Source organism: Passer domesticus, chromosome 4 (assembly GCF_036417665.1).
Source record: "Passer domesticus isolate bPasDom1 chromosome 4, bPasDom1.hap1, whole genome shotgun sequence".
In the NCBI taxonomy this organism is placed as follows: Eukaryota; Metazoa; Chordata; class Aves; order Passeriformes; family Passeridae; genus Passer; species Passer domesticus.
In genome coordinates, this window is record NC_087477.1 from 14,587,086 (window position 1) to 14,610,361 (window position 23,276).

The 23,276-nt window shown below is 46.5% G+C and overlaps 1 protein-coding gene across 5 annotated transcripts in view; it reads left to right on the forward strand.

The window, feature by feature from the left end:
* SLC4A4 (solute carrier family 4 member 4) overlaps positions 1–23,276 on the forward strand; it is a 138,206-nt gene that overhangs the window by 50,368 nt on the left and 64,562 nt on the right. For all 5 annotated transcript variants that reach the window (XM_064416263.1, XM_064416258.1, XM_064416260.1 and 2 more), the window contains exon 3: positions 4,372–4,551. In XM_064416263.1, coding sequence (XP_064272333.1) covers positions 4,372–4,551 — 180 coding nt within the window. The remainder of the gene's footprint in view (positions 1–4,371; positions 4,552–23,276) is intronic.

The window sequence follows — 23,276 nt, forward strand, 5'->3', positions numbered from 1 at the left end:
CAGCTGGTTGTGGTGCAGCTGGTTGTGGTGCAGCCCCTCTGCTGCTGCCAGCACCTGGAAACCCCTCTATAACCAGGTAGAGCTAAGGGCACCCGGCACGTGACGGCGTGGCCTTTTGTTCTTATTTCTTGAGCTGATTTGAAACTAAGCAGGGCTTAGTTTGGGACCTCCTTAGTGCTACTTTTAGTATCTCCCCTTTAAAATGGATCATCCCCCTGATTTATTTGTCCTTCTGAGCCATGGGCTTTTTTTTGTATTGTTAATTTTCTTTGGTTCTCACACAAAATGAGAAGCACTTTTTGCACCAGCCCCGGGTTGGAAAAGCAGGTGCTCTAAAGCACACTGACCTGGCTGTGATCCTGGCCGTGTCCTGGCTGGTGCCACTTCTCTCTGTGGGTTTGGCTGTGTGCTGACACCTCCTTGGGCACAAAGCTGTGCCATCTTCTGCTGACGAAGGACGTGGCCCCTCTGGTGTGACTGAAGAGCAGATCTCTAGATGTTAGATGGGAGGGAGGCTACCTGAGGCTTTCAGTTCCACCTGGGAATAAGACTGATGGCTGAGCTGTGAAAATGGGCTGAGAAGGTCCCACCTTTCATGGAATCACAGAGTGGTTTGGGTTGGAAGAGACTTTCAAGGTCATCTCATTCCAAACCCATGCCATAAGCCTCTAAGTGACATGGCTGGGGCATCCTGAGCAAAACCCATTTTTCAGATGGCCCAAAATCTGGCCAGAGTTGGTGGAGAAGATTTTGGCTTTGTGACCAACTGTAACCACATGGGCCTGTTGCAGTCTGACCACGTTTAATGTGACTCTCCCTGTTCTTTGCAAAGGCGTCTTTAAAGGGATAAACAAGGGCTGGGTGGAAACTGCTAATGCTCAGCTTATTTTCAGTCCTTTATACATTTTTAATACTAGATTTTGATCTTGTTTTCTTCTAAGGTGCCAGCGTGAGATTCTTTATGAGCTGGTCTTACCACGCTCTGAGTCTCAAGAATCCAGTCATGTGGAAAGGATTCCTTCTTAGATGCAGCAGGCAGACTTTATCCTTTGATCCCATAACTTTCAGCTCCTGTCTCCAAGTGACTGAGTTTTGGTTTTGCTGAGCCAAAACCATTCCCTAGTACCCTTTTTAAAAAAGAGCTAGCTAGTGCTTCTCTCAGAATGGTTGTGGTTGGAAGGGACCTTGAGAATATCTTATTCCACCCCTCTGCAGGGACACCTGCCACTAGACTGGGCTGCTCCAAGCCCCGTCCAACCTAGTCTTGATGATGATGAGCAGCTATTCCTGCAGGCAGGGAGGGAATGCTGCATTTCACAGAACCTCAGCTGGTGATACACAAGTGGGTTTTCATCAGTAGAACTGATTCAGCAAGTCTCCTGTGCCCAAACTCCAAATCTGGGTGCTGAGTCATGAACTACTCTTCTTCAGTAGCTCTTAGTAAAGCAAAAGATGCGGTTTCAACAGAGTTTTTCCAGGAGAAAACCTGATGATGACTGCATTTTGTTTTATTAATAATCAGATGAAACGATTTTGTTGTGAACTTGGGGCACCGTAAATGTTCTCTGTGGTCACAAAAGTCAAAGCTACAATCAGTGTAAGTCTAAAGAAGCGCCAGCCCACTGTCACTTAGAGGGGAGCAGGTGCCCCCGGGACCCACAGCTCTGCGTGTGCATGGCACAGGTGGGGTTTGAGTGCTGTGAAGCAGACACTGGTGTAAGGAGGTGCAACAGGGGGTCAAGGATGTCTTGGGGAGGGCTGTGCTGGGTGTACGGGAGAAGAAGGTTGGGTTCCCCCAAGTTCAGCGCTCAGCTCCGTGCTTCCCGTGCTCCCCAGCTGCGCGATCCTTGCGGTGCCCGTGTGTCACGTTGTGTTTCTCAGGCTGTGGTTCTCATGGGAAAGGCTGGCTTCCCCCGGTGAGTCGGAAATGTCCTGGGAGCCCAGAGCATTGAGACTATGTGTCAATTGTTTCCTCCCAGGCGCTTTGGGAAGGGAGCCTAGAAGATTATCTCAGCGTTTGGAACAATATAAACAGATGCCAAGCACTTCAAGTACATGGAGAAGGAAAATGTCTTGCTTGGCCTCCCTGAACAGTCCGGGAGGGGTGGGGGCACAGCAAGGAACATTAAATAAGTCTCTGCCTTCAGACTAGGGAAAGCAGCAAAGTAATGCAGATGTTGGCCTGCGTATGTACAAGTGAGTTTCATATTACCAAAATCTGTGCTGCGTACACGTGGTCCAAAGATTAAAGAGATTGTCCAGTTCTGTTGGCAGCATATTAAAGTATTAAGACTGCAGGCTCACTATGATGTGTTTCTATTATCAAGCTGACCACAGAATTCAAGTGATTCAAAGGGGACTGTTGTTTAATACAGATACCTTTTGCATCAGGCCTTTGGATGGAGTTTTGGGTGTGAGAATCCCTTGGGAAAGGCTACCACTGCCCTGTCTTCCTGGGGTCACCCCCACCCTTCCAGCTCCTGCTGGTGCTCGGATCAGATCTCCCCTTCCCTGTCTCTGTGCAGCACTCAGGCCATCTGCCACGTTAAAGCTGATGTTCCCAGTTGCTGGAAGAGCTTTCTGGGTTTCCTTTGGCACGCAAGAGCTAAACTGCATCTTCACATGTCCGTCTGGGAGCTCTTGCTGCACATATCTCTGTGGCTCTGCCCTTTCCCTCTGCGGTGTGATCCCATTCCTTGGAGGTGGCCATTTTGACAGGAGGCAGCAGACTCAGGACCCTGTTCTATCCCTGTTCCACTGCCTGAGTTTGCACCCTGCTCAGCTCCAGAATCCTCTTTCTTCAATCTCTGGAAGTGTCCAAGGTCAGGTTGGATGGGGCTTGGGGCAAACTGGTGTAGTGGAAGGTGTCCCTGCCCATGGTAGGGGCTGGAACAAGATGAGCAAATGTGCAAAATAAAGGTTGAAACATACAAAATAAAGGCCTCACAGCTGGCCTCAGGAGTGTGTGGAATCTGAAGTGGCAAATCAGTTAGTTACAGAAATGGAGTATTTTGTGCCTGAATTTTCAGTTGTTTGGTTGCCAAGACTGGATTTATCATAAGGAGGAATTAGAGACACATGTTTAGTTTGTGGGTCATTCATTCAGATGAATTTGTTTACTCTGTTCATCTGAAACTCTCCGTTCAGCCACTCTGGGATAGAAATGGGGAAACCCAACTTGGTCCAAAGTACAGAATCCAGCTCTCATTTCTCAGGAGTTACTTTTGTAAGAGCTGCTTTTATAGCTTACAGTGAGATGTCTGAATGATCTGGGCAGAGAAGACAACGTCTAAGTGCTTTCTGTAAGCACAGGATATTCATCCCCAGCTGGCAGAGGTGCAGAAAGCCCTGAAAAGAAAACATTTTTATCAGACACAAATAGGCACAACCATTAGCAAGTGTAGTTGAAGTGCTTTAGTTTGAAATCCCAGTCTCAGTGCAAGGGCATCCTTGGGATTTACAGCCAACATATGAGATTGGGCACTTCTTCTGTTACTTGTGAATTTTTATTTTAGAAAGTGTCAAGTAGGAGTTGATAGGAACTTGTGTGAGTAGTCCTTCCTCCTCTGCTGTGTTACAACAACTCCCTGATGGTACTTGGAGCATGGGACCTCTATAGTGGCACCTGTGTAAGGTACCTAATGGTACTTTGACACTTGTTATACAGAGGACTGCACAGTCAAGTGATGTAGATTTTGTTGGTCTAAGCTCTTCAATTAAACTGAATCACTTGGCACAAGGTAGCTGTTAAGTTCAGGCAGTGTATTTGGTAAAACAAATGGAAAAATTAGTTTAGAATGTGTTTTAAAAGCACTCTGTTCGATATTACAAAATGAGTATGATGGCCTTCTGTGGGGTTTATTTTTGTATTTAAATGAGTCACAAGGACAACAGTTATCTGAGTCTGCACTGGCATGTGCTCTCACAAATGATGGGATAAAAATACTTCTCCAAATGGTAGCTACAGAGCTCCAAGCTCACATCTGGAGACAAGAAAAACAGGACTAATTAACGTTAGGCCAGCTAAGAGGGATAGTTCACTTGCCTTCTGGAATGAAACAGGGATAGGACAAAGAGTAATGAGTTCAAACTGAAAGGGGGAAAGTTTAGGTTAGACATATGGAAGAAATGCTTCTCTGTGAGGATGCTGAGGCCCTGGCAATCTGTGCCTGGCACAGAAGCTGTGCCTGCCCCGTTCCTGGAAGTGTCCAAGGCCAGATTGGAGGGGGCTTGGGGCAGCATGGGCTAGTAGAAGGTGTCCATGCCCATGGCAGGGTTTTGGAATGAGATGATCTTTTAAGTCCCTTCCAACCCAAAGCATTTTGAACTGCACAGTGCTGAAGTTAATGTTGGTGTGCTTGTGTTCCCCAGGTCACCACACGATTTACATTGGGGTCCATGTGCCGAAGAGCTACAGGCGGAGGAGGCGTCACAGAAGAAGAGCTGGGCACAAAGAAAAGAAAGAAAAGGAGAAAATCTCGGAGAACTACTCAGACAAATCAGACATAGAAAACGCTGATGAGACAAGCAGCAGCATCCTTAAACCACTCAGTGAGTACTGGTTCCAGTTGTCAGTCCTTAAAACGTTCTGTTGTCTAGGATCTGCTCACGGAGGATGAAACTTGACCCATGAAAACAATGGTCTCACGTTGCAGGGTTGGAGTGGTCTGAGCCAGCTGCTGTGGCTTGGAAAAGGCACAGGCCAGAGCAGACATTTCATCCCTCTCTATCACCTGAGTTGGCCCTTGAGGGATGCCAGGCAGGAACAGGCTGAATGTTTGACGAGCAATTTGACACTGTGTGTAAAGAGATAGCAAGCAAGGGCAAAGACTGAGTAGTGCCTAGGTAGATCTATTGCAGCTTCTGCCCTGGCTCTGGGACGTGCACACGCTCTGGAATTCCAGCACCCCGTGTTTCAGCCTCATGTGTCACTAACTTGCAGTGCTAACAGCTTCTTTCCCTTGGGTAATTGACCAGTTTTAGGTTTTGAAAACAAAAAGAAGACTCAAATGAAGCTTTGCTGTATGTTTGAGTATTTTTACGGATTGAATATCTAAATATTGACAGCCAGGTTAGGTCTGTTTTGGATGCCCTGTGCCTCTATTCCCACTAGAATGGTTAAGCAGAGGACAGAGACCTTTAGCTGGTGCTATGGCTGTGCAGAGACTGTCACAGGGTTGCCTTCCCTTTGCTGTATTCTCTGTTGGCCACAAGCTTGTCCTGAAATCTGGGCACAGATCGATGGCTGCTTTGGTAGGAGCAGGGGGGAGATGAATAGGCTGATGGGGTTGAGTAAGGCAGAGCAGCCCAGGATGTGATACAGCTCAGATTATTCAGGCTAATTCCAGATGGCTGGAGCTTCATTTGTGAGTAGAAAAATGCCTCTTGTGTGAGAGATCCATACAACTGCACCTTGGATTGAAGAAATACATTCATTTCTCATTTTGAAGTCATGTTGCTGTGTAGTTGCTATAGATAGGGACAGTAACGTGGGGCAGGCAGATCAGTCATGTCTTTAGCCTGGTTACCATCTTCAGAGAACAGCACCTGGAAAGGAAGGCAAGTCACAGATTCCGTTTGCTCTTCCCAGCTCTTGTTCCCTGGTTGTCCCAAAGAAGGTTTTTTGTCAGCACTCAGAAACCAAGAGTTGGTTTTATACCAAAAGACATAATTACTTCAAGAACTCAAATGTTTTAAAGTTAATTTTTGTGTTTATACCTTTGTTCTTTGGCATGCAGGTGACCAGGCCTGTAGAAATTTCTTTTTTGCTTCTGAATGTATCATATCCTCGGGGAATTGTTTCCATGAGCTAAGTGTGCCTGTGTTTGAAAACCCATTTCTTCCATCAGGTTTTCATGTCCTGCCTTTCATTTTGCCCATCATTGTGTCTGTTTCATCTGAGGAGGGGTTTGTGGTGGTTGTTCTCCTCTGTGGTTGTTTCTATGCAGTAATATGTTCTTATCTGCACTTACACCTGCAAGTAAGAATATGCAGTCTTCCCATCACTTTCCATCTGCAGTTTTCCCATAGGCTTTTCTACCCTGATCTCTTTGCACTGCAGATTTTTGGAGTGGAATTGCATAAATATTCCAGGTGTCCCATGCAGTAGCATTCATACCCCATCCCTGGGCCCTTTTTCTGTTGTTCACCATCTCAGGTGTCCAGATACTTTTCCAGGTCCTTGCTGTTTCGTACCGGTGGCCAGATCTTTTTACGAGCTGGCTCATGTAGCTTGGAGCTCTGTAAAGGAGAGGGGAAGGTCAGATTACTGTCTTGAATTACAAGTTACCTCATATCCCTGGGTTTTTTCCTCTTCTGAAACTTTTGTCTTCAGAGCTGACCTGAACTTTGTGTTTCCCACCCTTTCTTTTGCTTTCTGAGATGCCTTTCTTTTCTCTCCACCAGCTGTGTCACACAAGTGTGTCTGACAGAAGCCCATTTCTCTCCAGGCAGCATGTACCAGCTCAGGCTGGTGTATAGTGCTGACAATCCTGGCAAGAAACCTCAGTTAGAACCCCGAGGTTTTAATCTTCATCCCATAGTAGGCATTGATCCAGGGGTGGGAAACTAAGTGCTGGGAAATATGGCATAGCAATTTTAATGGAATTGGGAGAAAGCCGAAATGAACTGTGCTACATACATTTAAGGCTATCAGTAGACAGTGTGGAATATCAGAAGCTGAAATGTGTGTGAGGGCTGTGTGGTTTAAAACAAGCAGAATCTGGTCTGACACCAAAACACTGTGAGTTTTGGTCCAACATATCTCAGTTTAAGAAATCCTTAATTTATAAGCTCCTTCTCATTGTTGATTTTGCAGTTATCACCTTGGCCAGTATTAGACACTGTCAGTTCAGCCTGGGTGTATAACTGGTGATTTAGTTTATCTTCCAATACAACAAGAAGTATATAGACCTTGATTTACAAAATCTTTAATATGTGGTTGTTAAAATAATTTATAGAAGCTCAGGGGACAACTTGATTGTCCTGTATATCGAGACCTTTGTTTTTCCTGAGTAGAAAGCTTAAGCCAGTTGTGATTTGGTGCATCACTTGGAATTCTTGATCTGTCCCTAAGGACCACAAGCCTGAGATTCAATATCTTACCTGAAATGATTTCTCAGCTTCTTGGATGAAAACTCAGCAATTAGACTTTGACCAAGTCTGGGTTTGACTCACTGGGTCAAGCTGCTCACAGCAACTGAACCTGATGGAACATGTCCATTGATACCAGCAATAGAATAAACAGGTCCAGAAATGCAAGTCTTCCCTAGAAAAGTTTTGTTCCAGTTCCAAACCAGTCTTGCTGTGCCTCTGTGTTTGGGAATTGGTGCAGTTTGGAAGTGTCAGTCCTTATGTTTGTTTTAGCCTGTGTCCAGCTGAGCCAAACAAGCCCAACTCTGGTAGTAACAGACAGCCTTCAGCTCTCCCATCTGAAGAGAGCTGGGCAGATGGAACATGTACAGATAGGTTTTATCCTGAGGAAATTCTGCCTTGAGAGCCATGCCTCCTTCACAGATCCAGACAGGGATACTTTGGCAGACTGAGGAGGAGGCAGGAAGGCAATGTTCCCTCTGCAGAGCCCTTTCAGGACATTCCAGGCCTGCGGGGCTCTCTCTGCTCTCAGGGAACTTTGGCATTCACACCCTGCTTCTCAGGCAGGAGTGCAGATGATGACAAATCCCTCTTCCAGGTAAAACATCCCAGCACCTCTCACCTAAAAGCACCTCCTTTAGCCAGCCTGGCCTTGGTTTCCATTTAGGGCCAGTCAGGAGGAAACACTTTTTAGGCTCTGCCTCATCAGGTCAACTGGTGCTTGTGTCAGCACAAAGAGGATGGTGTGGTTTGCTGCTGCTTGCAAGGGATGAGACAAGGGAGGAACAAGGAAGGCAGATGAAGTTTCTCTGAGTCCCTTTCCCTCTTCCTCATTCTGTACTACTGGTGTGCAGAGATTTTCCCATGAGGAAATGCATCTCTGCTTGATCTGGGGAGGGGTTTTTTCTCATTGTCTGGTTGCCCTCCAAGTCACTTTGGCTCACCTCCCTGGCCCAAACCCAGGTGCTGCAATACTTTACTGACTTTTTAAAACCTCTTGTGGGTGTAACAAATTCTTACTGTCAAGGATAGAATTTTTTAGTGCTTGCAGCCCTGAAGAGAGTAAAACCTGATTTTTGTGAGGTGTCAGAATGTTGCCATGTTGATAAATATAACTGCAGAATCTAAATTTTGGAATACCTAAAAGCAGGGATAAGAGGACCCATTAGAAGAGAGAGGGGAAGGATGATATATCAGAGCTTTTTAAAGGTTTCCAGTTGGCTCAGAGAATTCCTCTTGCAGCCACCAGCAATAGTTCTTAAGGGTTTTAGTAAAAATCCTCTCTTGAGCCCTCAGATGTGGCTTTGGAGGAAACTTCTGCTGTTTGTAGGGAGTGATTTCATTAAGGTGCAGTTTGAGGCTTGTGCTGCCATTCCACATGGAGTGCATCTCTCGCAGTGAAGGTGAGGTTTTGGCTGGATGGATCAGATTTGCACTGGAAGCGGGTAAACTTCTGTTCCTGCTTCCCAATTTGGAGTGCCTGCTTTGCAGGAAGAGTTTATTGTGGACAACGTCCCATTTGATAGGTTGCCCAAAGAAGTGGTGGATACCTCATCCCTGGAAGTGTTCAAGGCTGGATTGGACAGGGCTTGGAGCAGCTTGGGGTAGTAGAAGGTGTCCCTGCCCATGGCAGGGGGTTGGAAGGTTCCTTCCAACCCAAACCATTCCGTGATTTCCAGTGAGGAGTGCCAGTCTGACTGGAAGGGTCCATTCATAAAAAGATCAAATTAATTCGACAAAGGTATTTAGACATCTCTTTAGGAATGCTCAAGCTGGGCATCTACCTTGAAAGTTCATTAAGGCAGGTGCTATAAATAGCAGGAGAGAGCTACAGGATGGAAATAAATGAACCTACTTAGCAGAGCAGATGCAGCACAGTCAGGGCTACACCAAGAGTTCTCTTTCTGTTCGTGTTACTGGATTTTTCAGCTATCCAATTTCTTTCCTGACTTTTTAAGACATGGGGTGGGATTTTCCAAAAGCTTTTAGCCTCAGCTCACCTCAGTGACAGCAGTGACAGTAGTTGACAAAAACCAGACAGGATGGCCAGAGCTTAATTGTTTTTGTATTGGCATTTTACATAGGGAAAGTGGAGACTTTGCTGTAAGTAGAAGGGAATTTTGCTGTTTTGGTCTTTGAGAACTGCACAGCGGCTCTGGACTGGTCCCAGGTGCTGGGGTCAGTTGAAACAGGCCCTATTCTGCCCTTCCAGTGCTGCAGGGAGTGTGCTCAGGTCCACTGCAGTGCAAGTGCAGAGGGGAATTAAACACAGTGCTAATTACTGCCGGGCTTGCAGTGGCTGGGGCCCGTCGGAGCGGCTGGCAGGGTGCAGCTGCTGTGTCCATGGGAAAGGCCATGGGAAGGTGCTCGGGGCAGCTGAGGAGGTGCTGACACAGCTCCCAGAACGCAGCACAGACGCCTCATCCTGGGATTGCTGTCTGGCTGGCTGCAGCCCACCCTGCTTCCAAGGTGGGCAGGGGCCTGAGAGCCACAGGCTCTGAGTGGTTTGTGTTGGAAGGGACCTCAAACCCCACCTCCTGGATACCTTCCATTCCCCAGGCTGCTCCAAGCCCTGTCCAGCCTGGCCTTGAAGCACTCCAGAGGCTGGGTGTCTGCAGTGCCTCTGGGCAGCCTGTGCCAGGGCCTCCCCACCCTCACAGGCAAGAGTTTGTCCTTGATCTCTAATCTAACCCTGCCCTGTGGCAGTGTGAAGCCATGAGGCTGTCAGTGGTGGCAGTTAGGACTTGTTGGGGTGTGGGAGTGACAGAGAAGGGACTTGTGATGGAGGGGTGCTTCCAGCAGCAGCTAAACCTGACTGCCCTCACCCCTTGCTTACTCCAGCTCTTTTTCCAGGAGAGGATCAGGATGGCATTTTGCTTATTCCTGTGGCCTCACTGCAAAGCCCCCACTGAGGCACTTGGGCAGGATGAAGGGACATGGTGATATGAGGTTGGGTCTAGATGTGAACTATCACCCTAGGCAAAGGCCTTTCTTTTCTTCTTGGCAAGAGTACAGGCTTTCACTTGGACAGCTAATTTTAACAAATGCTATTTTTGCCACAATCCTTACCTGCAACTGTGAGGTTTTTTTCTTTTTTATTTTGAGTTGTGCATGTGGAAGTCGCATCAGGGCTTGTTACAAGCACTTCCATTTGTTTAAAACCTGTTACATTTTGCTTACACTGAATGTCCATCTGCTTTAGGTAAATGCAGAACATACATCATGGAGCTTCCATTCCTTGCTCATGATGTGGTGTGGTGTTACTCTGTATGGCTTGAAGGTTTCTGAAGTTATGTGGTGACACTCTGTGTATTGTGGCCATCTCAGCTGTGACATATGCTGCAGCATATGCTCTGACAGAAGCCCACGTGTGCAGACCTGCTTGGAGGTGGCACGTGGCATCTGCTCTTCCCCTGGCACCAGCTGCCCTTTGGCTGGTCCTGGGAGCTGGTCTTGGAAGTCTTCAGAGGGATGGCCATGTCAGGGGCCTTGTGCATGTGAAAATGCATCTCACCCTAATGCAGCAGTGTTCCCCATGCTCTCTATCTTCTCTGTCCTTCCCCAGGCTCTGAAGTGCCACCAGATGCCCTTTGGAAGGAACTGTTCAGCCACATGAACCAGCCCAGCCCTGTTTGCCATCATGCCTGGTTCCTCACAAGAAATCAGTAGTGTAGGCTGAAATTCCCTTCTGCAGCTTGACTTGTTCCCTGTGCACTGTGTTCCAGGAGTGCTTGTGTCACTCAGTGTTTGTCAGTCACCTCCAGCTGCAGCCAGGCTGCTGGGTGCCTCAGGTGTCATGGAGGATCTAGAGAGTCTGGTATTCTCCGGATTTCAGTGTTCCTGCACTGGGATGATGTCAGAGTGGTGCTGGGGAGTGAAAGGAAGTCTGCTGTCATGTGCCATGTGAAATGTCCCAAGAACCTGTGCATGGAATATTGTGGCTGTAGAGAGGAGTATTTTCCACCTTTGCAGAGACTGGGAAGAAATTGTTCAGGTCTGAATTCTTCAGAGATATCTGCATGTGTCTGAAAGGAGCAGCCCCTGGGGGAGGAAGGGGGAATGGAATAGAGAAATGATAAAATGATAATGGGATTTTGGTGAGGATTATTCCTGGGGGCAGTGCATTTAAAGGCACAGTGCCAGCTCTTCAGGGAGCTTTTAAAACCTGCTTCCCCTCTTCCCATCATTAAAAAACAGCCACAGCAGTTGCCATGGCAGTGACACCAATGCAGACAGCAGGGCTGTTGAGCAATTCCACTTAGGTTGTTGTCATCTTGAAGTGATCAAGATCCTCAGCCCTGAAGTAAAAAAATGAATTTGGATAAGAAGTACAAACACCTCTTGCTGTTCTTTTGGCTCTCACACCTGAGTGCTGCCACCCTCCTGCCACACCTCTAAGTTTTCTCTACAATTTGAAGAACTGATAGAAATAGTTTTGGGGTGAGTCAAAGTTAAGATTCTTCTATAGCTGTAACCTGTTCTTGGGAGAGGAGCTAAGTTCCTAAACTCCAGCTGGTTAATATTAAGTTATTTGTGGCAAAGTTTGAGGTAAAATAGCAAGAGTTATTTGACAAATTGGGTTTGGCAAAACAGAAAAAATGTCCTGCAAAGCAAGTTCAGTCTCAAAATCCTTTGGTTTTGGGGTAGGTCTAAGTGACACAGTATTTTCATTTACTGGTCACTTCTGCCTCAATTAACTGCATGTTTTCTTAGATCTGTGACTAAGCCTTCCTTAATTGAGAATGGTCTTTGCTGCTTTTTTCCTGACCAGGCAATTCTCTTAGAAGTCTCCCTTGGCCCAAGGGGACACAATTAGTCATGTAGATGTAGAAGAAAATAATTCAATATAACCTTCACGTGGTATTTTATGCCACAGGGTGTGTAACTGTCTACTTGGTGGATTGAAAGCGGTTCTTCAGCTTGAAACTTTCTCTGTGTTTCAGTACCAGCAGAGATGCCTTTGGGAAGATTTTATAGGGTCTTTATTCCCACTTTGTCAGGGTAGGTTGTGTATGTTTTAGATAGAGCAAAAAAGAGGCTGGTTCCTTTCCTAGTATGGGGAAGACCTGCTTTAACTGGAGCTTGCTGTGTTAATCTTGTGTCTTGAACTGATGATAGCATGTGCCACTATAATTACCTAAGCCACCTTAATGCTTTGCCTAATTCTGTTCCCTGTGTTCACGTGAAACTGCTAAGGGACAGAAAAGTCCAAGGAATTTATCATGTGGGGAAAAAAAAAAAATCTCATTTAGAAACATTTTGATTTGAAGCCAGAGCTGTTTCTCCAGCTGAGAAGGGCTGAGTTGGGGACATGATGGTTGGCACTGCAAAGCTGCCCTTTTGGGATTACACTCCATGCAAATCTGTTGGACAGTATGGGAACAAGCCATCCTAAAGCTCTGCATTTCTCTGTATATGTAAACAGGGGTTTTTCTTTTACTGTCAGTATAACTAGCACCTGGATTTTTGTCTCTGAACCCTTCTTTGTGTTTTCAGTTGCCTCTTGTGAACCTCACTGAACTTCTTCTGTTGGGACCATTTCACATGTTGATCCTTGGTCTAGCTGTTCTTGAAGCTGGTGTCTGTTTTTTATTATTATTATTCTTTCAGCAGTAAATTGCTCATCAGCAGAGCTGGGGTAGGTGTGCCAGTCACTTCTTGCTTCTGCCCTTGGCAAGGGGCACTTGGCTGCTCTGGGAGGGGCAGGAGAGCCTTTAGAGGGTCAGGAAGGGTACCAGGGGGGCTCTCAGTGCTTCCTGCAGCTTGGAACCGTCTCCTCTCATCCCAGGAGGGACAGAGAATTATGTCCATGACCTACTAACCTCCAGTTGGGATTGTGGGTTTGGGAAATGAGTGCACAGATGGCAGCGCTGGGATGGCAGCAGATGCTGATCTAATGAGTGGAATCCACTGAGGTTTCAGCAGAGTGGTGGGGAGCAGTGCAGGGGTGTCTGTGGGAGTGCAGGGCTGCTCTCTTCTCCCTGATACCAGTACTTCCTGAGCCCTTCCCCTTTTCTCTCTGCTCCCCCAATTTATCTCCTCCAGATCAAACTGGCACAATGACAATGTGGATGATTTTGATTGCACAGGGAAGCTGTTAGGGAATTAGATGATAAACATTTGGAGGGGAAACCAGAGATTGTGAGGCCAAAACCCTGCTGTAGCCTAGTGCCAGCAGGCTAGAATGACCACATGGGAGTGTTCAAAAAGGAGAAAAATCAATCAGTTCCATACAGAACACCGAGCTGATAGCAAAGGGCTCTCTCTGCACCCCTATGGACGTGGCTCCAGCATGGGCTTGGTGTAAGAGTGAGCCCTGAAATAAATACATTTGTCATGGCTCAGGAACACCAAGCCTCAGTGTGCCCTTGCAAATGCTCTTGAGGCAGGGCCTGTGCTCAGGCTGTCTCTTCTGCAGCTGTGGTCAAGTCCAAGGACCCACTCCAAGGTTTCTCTTTCTGGGGAAGTGATGTTGGTGATCTTGCTTTGAAGTTTAGAGCAGATGCTGTCTTTGGATGTGTTCATGCCTTGAAGAAACAGCAACTTAGTGAGAGGCAGGAGGTGCCCTTCTTTTATCTCTTCTGACTTTTATCTCTTTGACTTCCTGATGAGCCAAAACTGGCTCTTTTAGCTGTGACTGAAAGACTGGCAGCCAAAGGGCCACCATGAAAGGAAATGGAAATTGAGATTTCCATGTCAAAAACCTGAAGAGTAAACAAAATAGGGCAGAGAAGCCTCAGCTCTAGTACTCGATCATGGAAAATCATTTGCTTTTCACTTTGTTAGTGTCAGCCACTTCCTAGAAAAATTGTGTATTTTAGAACAAATCTGTATGATATCTGAAACAAAATCCTTGAGAGCTGTGGGCTATTCTGCTCAGCTTTGAATCCTGATCCAACATCTGTTCAAGCAGGGGAGAGTCTTTGCTTGGATTTATTTGCTGATTTCTTACCCACTGAGTGAACTTTAAAATAATGGTATTAAGCGCATCAAAATTACGTGTAGGAAGAACTTGGTCATCTGCAATCTAGAGAGGAAAGCAGATGTTAACTGAAATGTAAGTGGTTCTGCATAGATGTGTTTGTACTTGCATGGATGGATTTATGTCTCAGAAAAGGCAGAGCCCTTGTGGCGCCTTTTCCTTATGTTTGGATACCCCTGGAAGGGCATTGTAGGCCTCAGCAGCTACATGGAAATAAAAGTATGCATAAATCAGCAAAGCCTTTCCTGCTCTTTGTAAGGAAGCCTAGGAATGGACTAGTCCCAGCCTGAATGTGGTATTGGGATGAGTTCAAGTCTTGCTTCCAAGTGGAGACCGTGATATTTAAATATAGTAATGGGAACCAAGTTCATCCTATGGAACAGGGTGTTTGGTTGAGCTCTGAGCTGAGGGTGTGTAATACCCTGGGAATTGCATGACTGGCAGGAAAGGAGAGTTGTTCTGAGCATCCTGACCTGTGGAGACCTCCAGCAGTTCCCCCCTGTATCCCTGCTCCGAGGGCAGTTCTGTAACACTGGGACTGCCTGACTTGGCCTTCAGGCTCTCTTTAATAACCCAGCTCCTCTGAGTCGAAGCGTTGCAGGAGATCAAATCCATGCTTTCCTTCCTTGGAACCAACCCATTTTCCTGGTGCAAGCAGCACTTGAGTGGAGGGGAGCTGGGAGGCTGAAGGAGGCAGACAGTGTAGGTGTCACAACCCAGGGAAGAGCCTCCTGGCTCTGCCTGGACATTCCTCCTTGGAAACCCACACACAGAAGTGTGCTCAGAGTGTCTGGCCCCGTGGCAGCTGGCAGGGGTGGTTTCACGGGGGATGGATGGCACTGAGGGTGGATCAGCTTTGCTTGCAGGGTACAGGGAACAAGGACAGCAGCTGGCAGGGCTGCAGCCACAGGTCCTTGGCTGGGGAGCGCTGGTGGCACTGCTGGGAGTGTCTTTCAGACACATGAGGAGCTCCTAGGATGTGAGTCAGGAGGAAAGGACACGACTGAAGAGCACCACTGACAGGGAAGAACAGCAAAAAGAGCTGACTGGAGATGGTGAAACTTGGTGTGCTTGGTGCAGAGAGGACAAGGAAGTTATTCTGAAACCATAACATTTAGGTAACCACAAGATTTAGATGTCAAGGTACTTAGCAAGTGTCCTGCACAAAATCTGGGCAGAGGTGGGTGTCGCTCAGACTGGGAGAAGGTAAAGGAAGGTATTCCATAGGCTGTGGTCCAGATGAGTGAGTGTCTCTGCAAGAGAGATGAGGCCCTGTGTATTCCCTGTCTGAGAGCTCCAGATGGGCCGTACTGAAACCCATCAGCTGTGGAGACATTGCACCTTCACTCACATTCCATGGGCTGGATGTGGCATGCCAGTACAATCCCAGTAGGTGGTAACCATGTCCTGTGGTTGTATTTCAGAGTCAAACACTCCATGCTGCCTGTGGAGCAGGCTGTGTGGAAACAACAAACTGGGGACGTGGCAAGTGATGGATCCACAAAGTTTTGGGAGTTATTTGGGGGCAGTTTGGTGCGGGGTAGATCAGGGGAGTCCTGATGAGGAAATGTTCTTACAGAAGTCGCCTGAAACTGCTTGGTTTTAAGTCCATGAAAGCAGTGGAAGCTTTGAGGCTAGGGAAGAGTTTCATGGATGTGGGAGAATTTCAATGTGTGGTGTTTGGTCCTTGGGCCTTGCAAAGCTTTCTGGACCATCTTGCAAAGCTGTCAGGCTCCAGACACTGAAGAGAAGGCTGCTGTCTGCTCCTTGCTCCAGGCAGAGTGCTGACTTGGCTGCTCAGCTGGGCATGGGCTCTTCCTTGCACTTTGGGTATTCCTAGAGAACATGCCTGACCCCGTTTTGTTGGACTTGCTCTTATTTGGGTTTCCCTTTATCTGTGTGGGACTTCTTCTGCCTACTCTGTATATCATGGTTTTCTTGTCCCAGCCTGTTCCAAGGTAAATTGCCAAGGATGGGAAACTTCAGAAGGATGAGTCTGTAGCAAAAAAAAAAGAAGTTCACTCAAGTGATTTCATTCGAGCATGGATTTCATCGTGGGAATGGGAGCTCACTGTGCAGAATAAACTGCTCACCATCAAACAGTAGAAATGCATTTAGTGGCAACAATTGTTCCTTTGGCAAAGCCTACCTTAAAGCTCTTGGGGGGGATTAGTCTAGGCTTAGCATTAAAACTGGGCTTGAAACATACTCTGCATTCCTAGTTACAGGAAAATAGTGTCATCCAGAACAGTTGTTTCATGTCTACTGCAAGAAATGGGGATTGTTTGGGGATGGACTGTTTTAGATAAGTGACTGTCACAGCTTGTAGAATCGTATTTGCTGGTTGGAAGCAGCTCAGGAACCACAGAACATGCTGATTACAGTTATTCACATGGGCTATTTTAGAGTTAAATATTCTCTGTTGTGTGGTTCAGATATCAAATTCATGCCCTAAATTCCCAATTTAGACTAATCCTGGAGTCATTTAGATTTTCCTTTGGCCTGGCCCAAGGGTTTCACAGCGTGTTGCAGCTCCCAATGATGCATGTCATGTGTGGGTATGGGAAGGGGGAACAGGAAACTGATGAAGGTTTAGGGATGGGCAGCATGCCTTGGGATCTGCCCAGAAAAATGGTGCTGGAGGCTTTGTACTGAGCTCACTATGGTTTTTGTTCCAGCTGTGTCAATGTGACTTTAATTCAGTGGTGAAGATGGAAGATTTCCAAATCTTTTGCCTCGTCTGCTTAAAATACATATGCGTGTATATGCAAAACAGGCAGTATTTTGTAATGAATTGTTTGCCTTTGGAATGAGAGTGCTCTTTGTCTTGTGGGTTCCTTTAGGGCTTTGGCAATAAATAAGAGGCTACCAGCTGCAGGCAAAACCACATTTGGGGTTAAGTGTGAGCAATGTTTGATTGTTGGATGTTCCAGCATCACCTTGTCCGCAGGTTTGGTCCTGCTTTGGCTTAAGGATGGGAGGGACCTCGGTGGGACAGGGACAGGCTGCCAGGACACCTTGTGCCAGCACCTATCTATAGGAACAGCGCAGGCAGAACGAGAGCTGTGACCCAGGACAGCACCAGGAACAAATTTAACCCAAAGCATATATTTAGCCTGGCTGCTTGCAAGAAGATTTAAAGCCATATTTAAAGCTGAGCATCTGCTGAAGTGCCGGGCGGATTGCTGATATAAATAGTTACCCACACTGGAGCTGCTCTGGCTACGTGGGGAAACCTGGCAGTGGGCAAGGTTTCAGGGAGTGCTCTCAGCTGCTTTCTGTGCTGGGATGACCGTTCCTGGTATCTGCTCTCTTTGTCACAAGTGGGAGAATCAGAGCACAGGGGGCTAGGGCTGGGCTGGTGGCTCCCTGCCCGCTGTCTGGGGTGACCCGGGAGTTGTGTGGATTTCCCAAAGCGTTGCTCTGCTCTTGAGCTGTCCCCCTCACTGAGCTTTATTGTAAACTGATCCCAGGAGGACGAGTCTTCTTGGGAAAGCAGCCAGCATGCTCTGTATGGCTCATCACGCTGTCCCTTTGGAAGTGGAGTAACGGAAAAGAGCTTTCTTCCCCCAGCAGTACTTAGGAGGAGCATTGTCATTTTCCCAATTATTTTTACTTGCCTTAATGCCAGCTCAGCTGTCACTAAATGAATTGCCAGGTGTTCTCATAGTTTTTCCCCAACTGATGCAAAAATGGGCTCATAAAAAAGGGATCATTCCCTTGGGAGATGAACAGCTCCCTTCGGAGTTCCCCTCGGGAACAGTGATTCAGTTGCAGACCTTCTCCCCGAGTCACAGCTGAGACAGAATTCCCACCTGTTGTGGGAGGTCAGGCACTGACACGTGTCCCACATGGAAAATGTCAGTCAAGAGCTGCTGCTGGTGGTCACAGCAACCTGCTCACCTTTTTTTTTCAGGAGCTGCCTTGGACACCTGTGTCTGTTCTGCTCCAGGAAAGAGTTTATTTGCATTGAGGTTTCATTTCCAGTCTCAAAATAACTTTTTTTTTTTTTCTGTGTGAGTGGTAACACATGTGGATTTTTGTCCAAAAACCTGTGCCTGTGGAATACAGTGTTTTTTGGGGTTATGGTGCTTCTCAATATTAAGGACCTGAAGAAGATGGCAGCTGTGTAAGGTTTGTGGATGAAGAAGGTCTTGTTCCCCAGCTTCTGCCTAATGTCCTTCCTCAGTCATTAGAGCAAAATAGGTTTTAGCAAACCTTATCCTCCTGAATTCTTTATGGAAAAGTCAAGTCCTGCAGATGATTTGTATCCTGTTACAGCTCCCAGCTGGTACCAGCCATGGAAAGGGTTGGCTTTCAGGACATCCCATATTTCACAGCAGTTGGAGCTGTAGGCTTGTAACTGAGACTTGCTAGCATTTAGGAGGCTGGGGATGTCTTCTTTCCTTTTTTCCCAAAGTGGATATAATACCTGTGAACAACAAAAGGGGCTTTTCTTTGCCCTTCTGCACAAGAGGAGATAGATTGTTTGCAGTCAGAAATTGTCTGGTGCATCCTTTCCTTAGATTTCCCAAACCTCCCATTCTGTGCTAAAAGCAGACCTTTTTTAGGCAATTAATTCTCTCTCTGTGGCGAATTCCAAACACTTTGGAAGACCATAGATTGCCTTCAAGTTCAATCGAACATTATTTTGGGGTTGGGAAAATATTTGGCTTGCCTTCATTACATCTCCAGCTAATCCAAGGTTGGTGACTTGGCTCTTTTTGCTGCAGTGCAGTGACTAATCTCATAGTTTTGTTGTTCGTTAACATAATTATGGGCTTTTCTAAAAATGGAAAGATATCAGGACATTTGCCTCATTCCTCCACAGTTGTCATTGCACGCTTCTAATAAGTGTGCTAAAAACCCTGATCACAGTTCCCATGTTTATAGCTGGTTTTGCCAAGGAATTTGGGACAGGTGTGAGCAGGGCAAAGAAATGGAAGGTGTGATGCTGTGGGGGAGAACCTGTCAAATCCTGTTGTCAAAAGGGAATGTGGCTGCTTTGGAAGCCTTTGAAGATAGAGAGAAAAGGCAAAATAATATTAATATGCAGATGGAAGGAGCTACAGGGAAGGTTGCTGGCTGGGAGTGAAGAGAGGTTACCTGTTCATGGATGGCAGGAATGCAGTGTGGTACTTCCATTGATAGTGGCTCTTTATTTTCAGCGCCTTGGGAATGATTGTGTTACAGTAACTTTGGGATTGTGAGGCTGAGACTGACTAGAAAAGCATTTGTATTTCTTTTCACTCATTTTCTTGAAATTAAGAAGTACAGTATTTACTCTGGGGTCACTTTGAATTTTGGAGACTTGGAAGGTTGATCTATTTGGCTGCAGCCTGCTGGTGTTCAGCACCTTTTGGAAATAAGGATTTGGATTTCCTCTGAGGTTTCATCTGGAAAAGGAGTTGCAGGGGGAAAGTTTTGGAAGTGGCAACTGTCTCAGGCTGTGACATCTGTGATCTGGCCTGTGCAGCCATCTCAGGAAATCTGCTGGAATTTTACATCTTTTGGTCTCTGTGGGTCAGGCACATAGCATTTATTGTGAGCAGTTCTTGCTGCCTCTGCTTGTCTGAGGTGTCTGGAAGCGGCGATGGTGCTCTGGGGTGTTCCCAGGTGTTTGAACTCCGTGCCTGTGGGAAATGCAAAGGCAGGATTTTGCCAGGTCAGCTCTACATGGACACAGAGTGTGTAGGAGCTGCTGCCACAGGTGACTCGTTCTGGCTCACCACGGCTTCAGGCTGACAGGGCAGGCTTGGATGGTACAGCAGGAAAAGCTTCTTCCCTGTTAGGGCAGTGAGAGTTCTCTAGAGAAGCTATGGCTGCCCCATCCCTGGAAGAGACCAAGGCCAGGTTGAACAGGGCTTGGAGCAGCCTGGAATAGTGGGAAGTGTCCCTGCACATGGCAGGGGATTGGAATGGGATAAACTTTGAGGTCCTTTGCAACGCAAATCATTTTGGGCTTCTATGATGGGGACACTGCTCTTCCTGTAGCTTAAGGCTGTAAGAGGAGAGACCCTGGATACACATTTTAAGAGTGCTTGAGACATTTTTAGGGATGGGGGACAGTGTCAGGTGGTATGTGGTGCTCTGTGAGATGCCCTTGATGTGGAAGTGGTGATATCTGTGAAGAACAGCCTTCTGGCTCTAGAAGAGCCCTCACAGCCCAGGCAGCACGTGTTGCAGCAGGGAAAATGCTCTTTGCTTGGAAGCTAACAGCTTCAGAAACATAAGGTCAGTGCTGAACTTGTTGTAAAAACATCCTCCTCCAATTAAATCTGGTGTGACATTTTTCTGAGGAATGTGGGTTTGGTGTCCTTCATTTGGGAAGAGCAGACAGATTTTGCACAGCAAGAAGAAGAGTAAATGTTTTGTGAGGAATACTTTGCTTACTATCAAGGTCACGTATTTTCTTTCAGTTATGCAAAGCATGTGCTTAAAATGGGAATCTCCACTGGAGGACAGCTTCCAGATCTTGGAAAAGACATCCTTGAAGTTTTTTCCTCACAATTTCCTGTCTCTTTGGGGGATAAAAAGCAAGAATGTCTTGAAGGAAAGTTATTTTATCTAAATCAGTGCATTGTACTGTTCTCATCTGCGATGTGATTTTTGTAGGCAGAGGTTTCACTTAATCTCAAAATTAAGCAGAAGAGCTTGGGTTGTAGTTGAGGGATCAGGTTTATATGAAGGAGCTGTTCTCTGTTCCATGGCTTCTCTGGTGCCACAAAGTTGAGGAACACCTGGAAAACCAATCTTTTTTTCTACGTCTTCTTTTCTTTCATGCATTTAATGGAAGTATGCAGCAAACAGTCCTTGCCTGGTTCTTCTGGGGTTACTATTCCATGTGATGGAGTTTCTTGCTCTGAAATAGATGGAGCCCCCTTGCAAGTTCATTTTCCTTGTTCAGAAGTTGTTTGCTGTAGTGACAGAGCAGGGCACGATGGCTGCTGGAAAAGGGATTGTCTGAGCATGTGTTCCTGTTGATCACAGGTGGGAGGATTGGGGAAGGAGGAGATGCATCTCTCTGTTCAGTACCTTGGTTTAACTTAGGGCTTTAAAAGAATACTTAGAAGTGGGAGGCAGGAGAAGTTTGGAATCTAATTTCCCTGAAAATCACCTGTGTATTTCTTAACATAGTATTCCTGTCTTTTTTTCCCTCAAGTTCAGTAGGCTTTAAGCCAAGCCTTTGAGAAGAAGTACAAAAATCCCTTCTTGGTGTCTGTACACAGATAAATCAGTTACAATTCAGCAAGCCAGAATGGCTGAGCTGGATCCATGTGTGCCTTGGCTTGTACGTTACACATTCTTGGGGAATTCCTTTCCATATTTCAGCTTCCATTCTTAAAGGTCTTTTCCAACCTAGGGGATTCTGTGATTCAGTGCTGCCTTGCACTTGCAGACTGCTGTGTACTTTCTTCACTTGGGGTCATGGTTCTCCTTTCCCTGGAGCCATGAAAATGGGCACCTCGCTATGGAGGGTTCAGCTCAGTGGGTGAAGTAATTAATGAGACACTTCATCAGCTCTTATGTTTGCCTTTAAAAAACTAGAGTACAAAAAAAATCATGCTTTGTTTGAGTCAGCAAGTGGGGAACTTTATTTTAAATAATGGATTTAATCTGGTGATATCATTGTCATGATCTCCTTGATTTGCTGTTAGTATTTGCTCCACCCTGAATCTGCTGTTCCCTTTTGGTAGCCAGGCCACACTTTATAGTACCCGGTGTAATTAGACATTGTGATGTGCAGGCTTCCAGCATCCTGAGCTTTGTGCATTGGCTGGCCAGATTTTCATGCTGGTATCCACCTGGAGATGGAGAGGACTTCCTTTTGGATCATCTTTTTCAGATTCCATGTGGATGCAAATTGAAATCCCATTGAAAATTTCCGAGGGGAAAGCTGTCTTTTTTGGTAATGGTGCAACTACTTGGTGTTTGGGTTTTCTCCCCAGCTGAAATTCCCTTAGGAATTAAGGGAGCATTATCTGAACTAATGAGCTAGCCAAATTCCTTCTTCTCCTTAGATCTCATCTTCCCAGCCCTTCCTTTTAGCTGAGAATTCTGAAGGAATAGACAACCTCTCCTGTTGTCACATCGTATTTAATTTCTTGAATGAGCTGAATAATTTAATAATGTAAAATGACAGTAATATTCCCTCTGTCCTGTAGAAGATGCCACTGGGAAAAACGGGATTAGCACATTTGTGCAGTCTAGGCTGAAATTATGAGTTTTTGATTCTTGTTTGGATTAAGCAATTTGATCTGCCCAAGTCTTCAGAATCAAACATGTACTTTGTGCTCTCTGCTCATAGAACCATCACAGAATGGCCTGGGCTGGAAGGGAACTTAAAGCCCATCCAGTTCCATCACCTGCTGTGGGCAGGGACACCTTCCACTGTCCCAGGTTGCTCCAAGCCCTGTCCAGGCTGGCCTTGGAGCCTTGCAGGGATGGGAAGCTGTTGTCCTGGGAGAGCCCTGGTGGTGGTCTCTGTGGTGCTGACATCTCGTGTGTGCCCCTGGCACGCTCCAGGGCGGGCAGGGCACGCTGCAGAGCGCGGCCACGGGCGGTGTTACGTGAGCCAGGAGCAGCCCTGGCCACCAGGCTGGCTGCAGGCAGGGGCTCTATTAATAGAGCTGAGAAGCAGATGATTGCTGGTGTTACGTGACTGTGACTCCGGAGATTAGGGGAAGGTGTTCGCGGTGTTAGGACGTCACCTGTGCAAGGGAGACGTGCAAGGCACTGCAGATAGATGGTCCTGAAACCAAGAGGTGCACTAATGGATGTGACAGAGAGTTTGGGTCTGAGGCATGAGTGATTAAACTCCTTTTGGGGTCATGCAGAGCTCTTCAGGACTCAGAAATGGGAGAAATGGCTGTGCAGGGAGGGCAGAACATAAGTGCTGGATGTAATTCCAAGTAGGTATATACGTCCTTGCTCTGCTTCAGTTTTTCCTTATGACCTAAATATCATTCTGGTAAATCCAAGGCATCCTTCAAATTCATGGCATCCAAGGAACTGTGAATTCCTCTTCTGTGAGCAGTCACAGGTGTTACCTGTCTGAGCAATGTGCTGATCAGCGTCATTATTTCAGCACCAGATCTCGAATGTAAAGCTTCTACACCTGCGATTCTTTTAAATTCTCTTTGCAAAGGCCAGTGTAGCTTAGTGTGGAAAAAGTAAAATTATTTGAGAGCCACGTTTCACT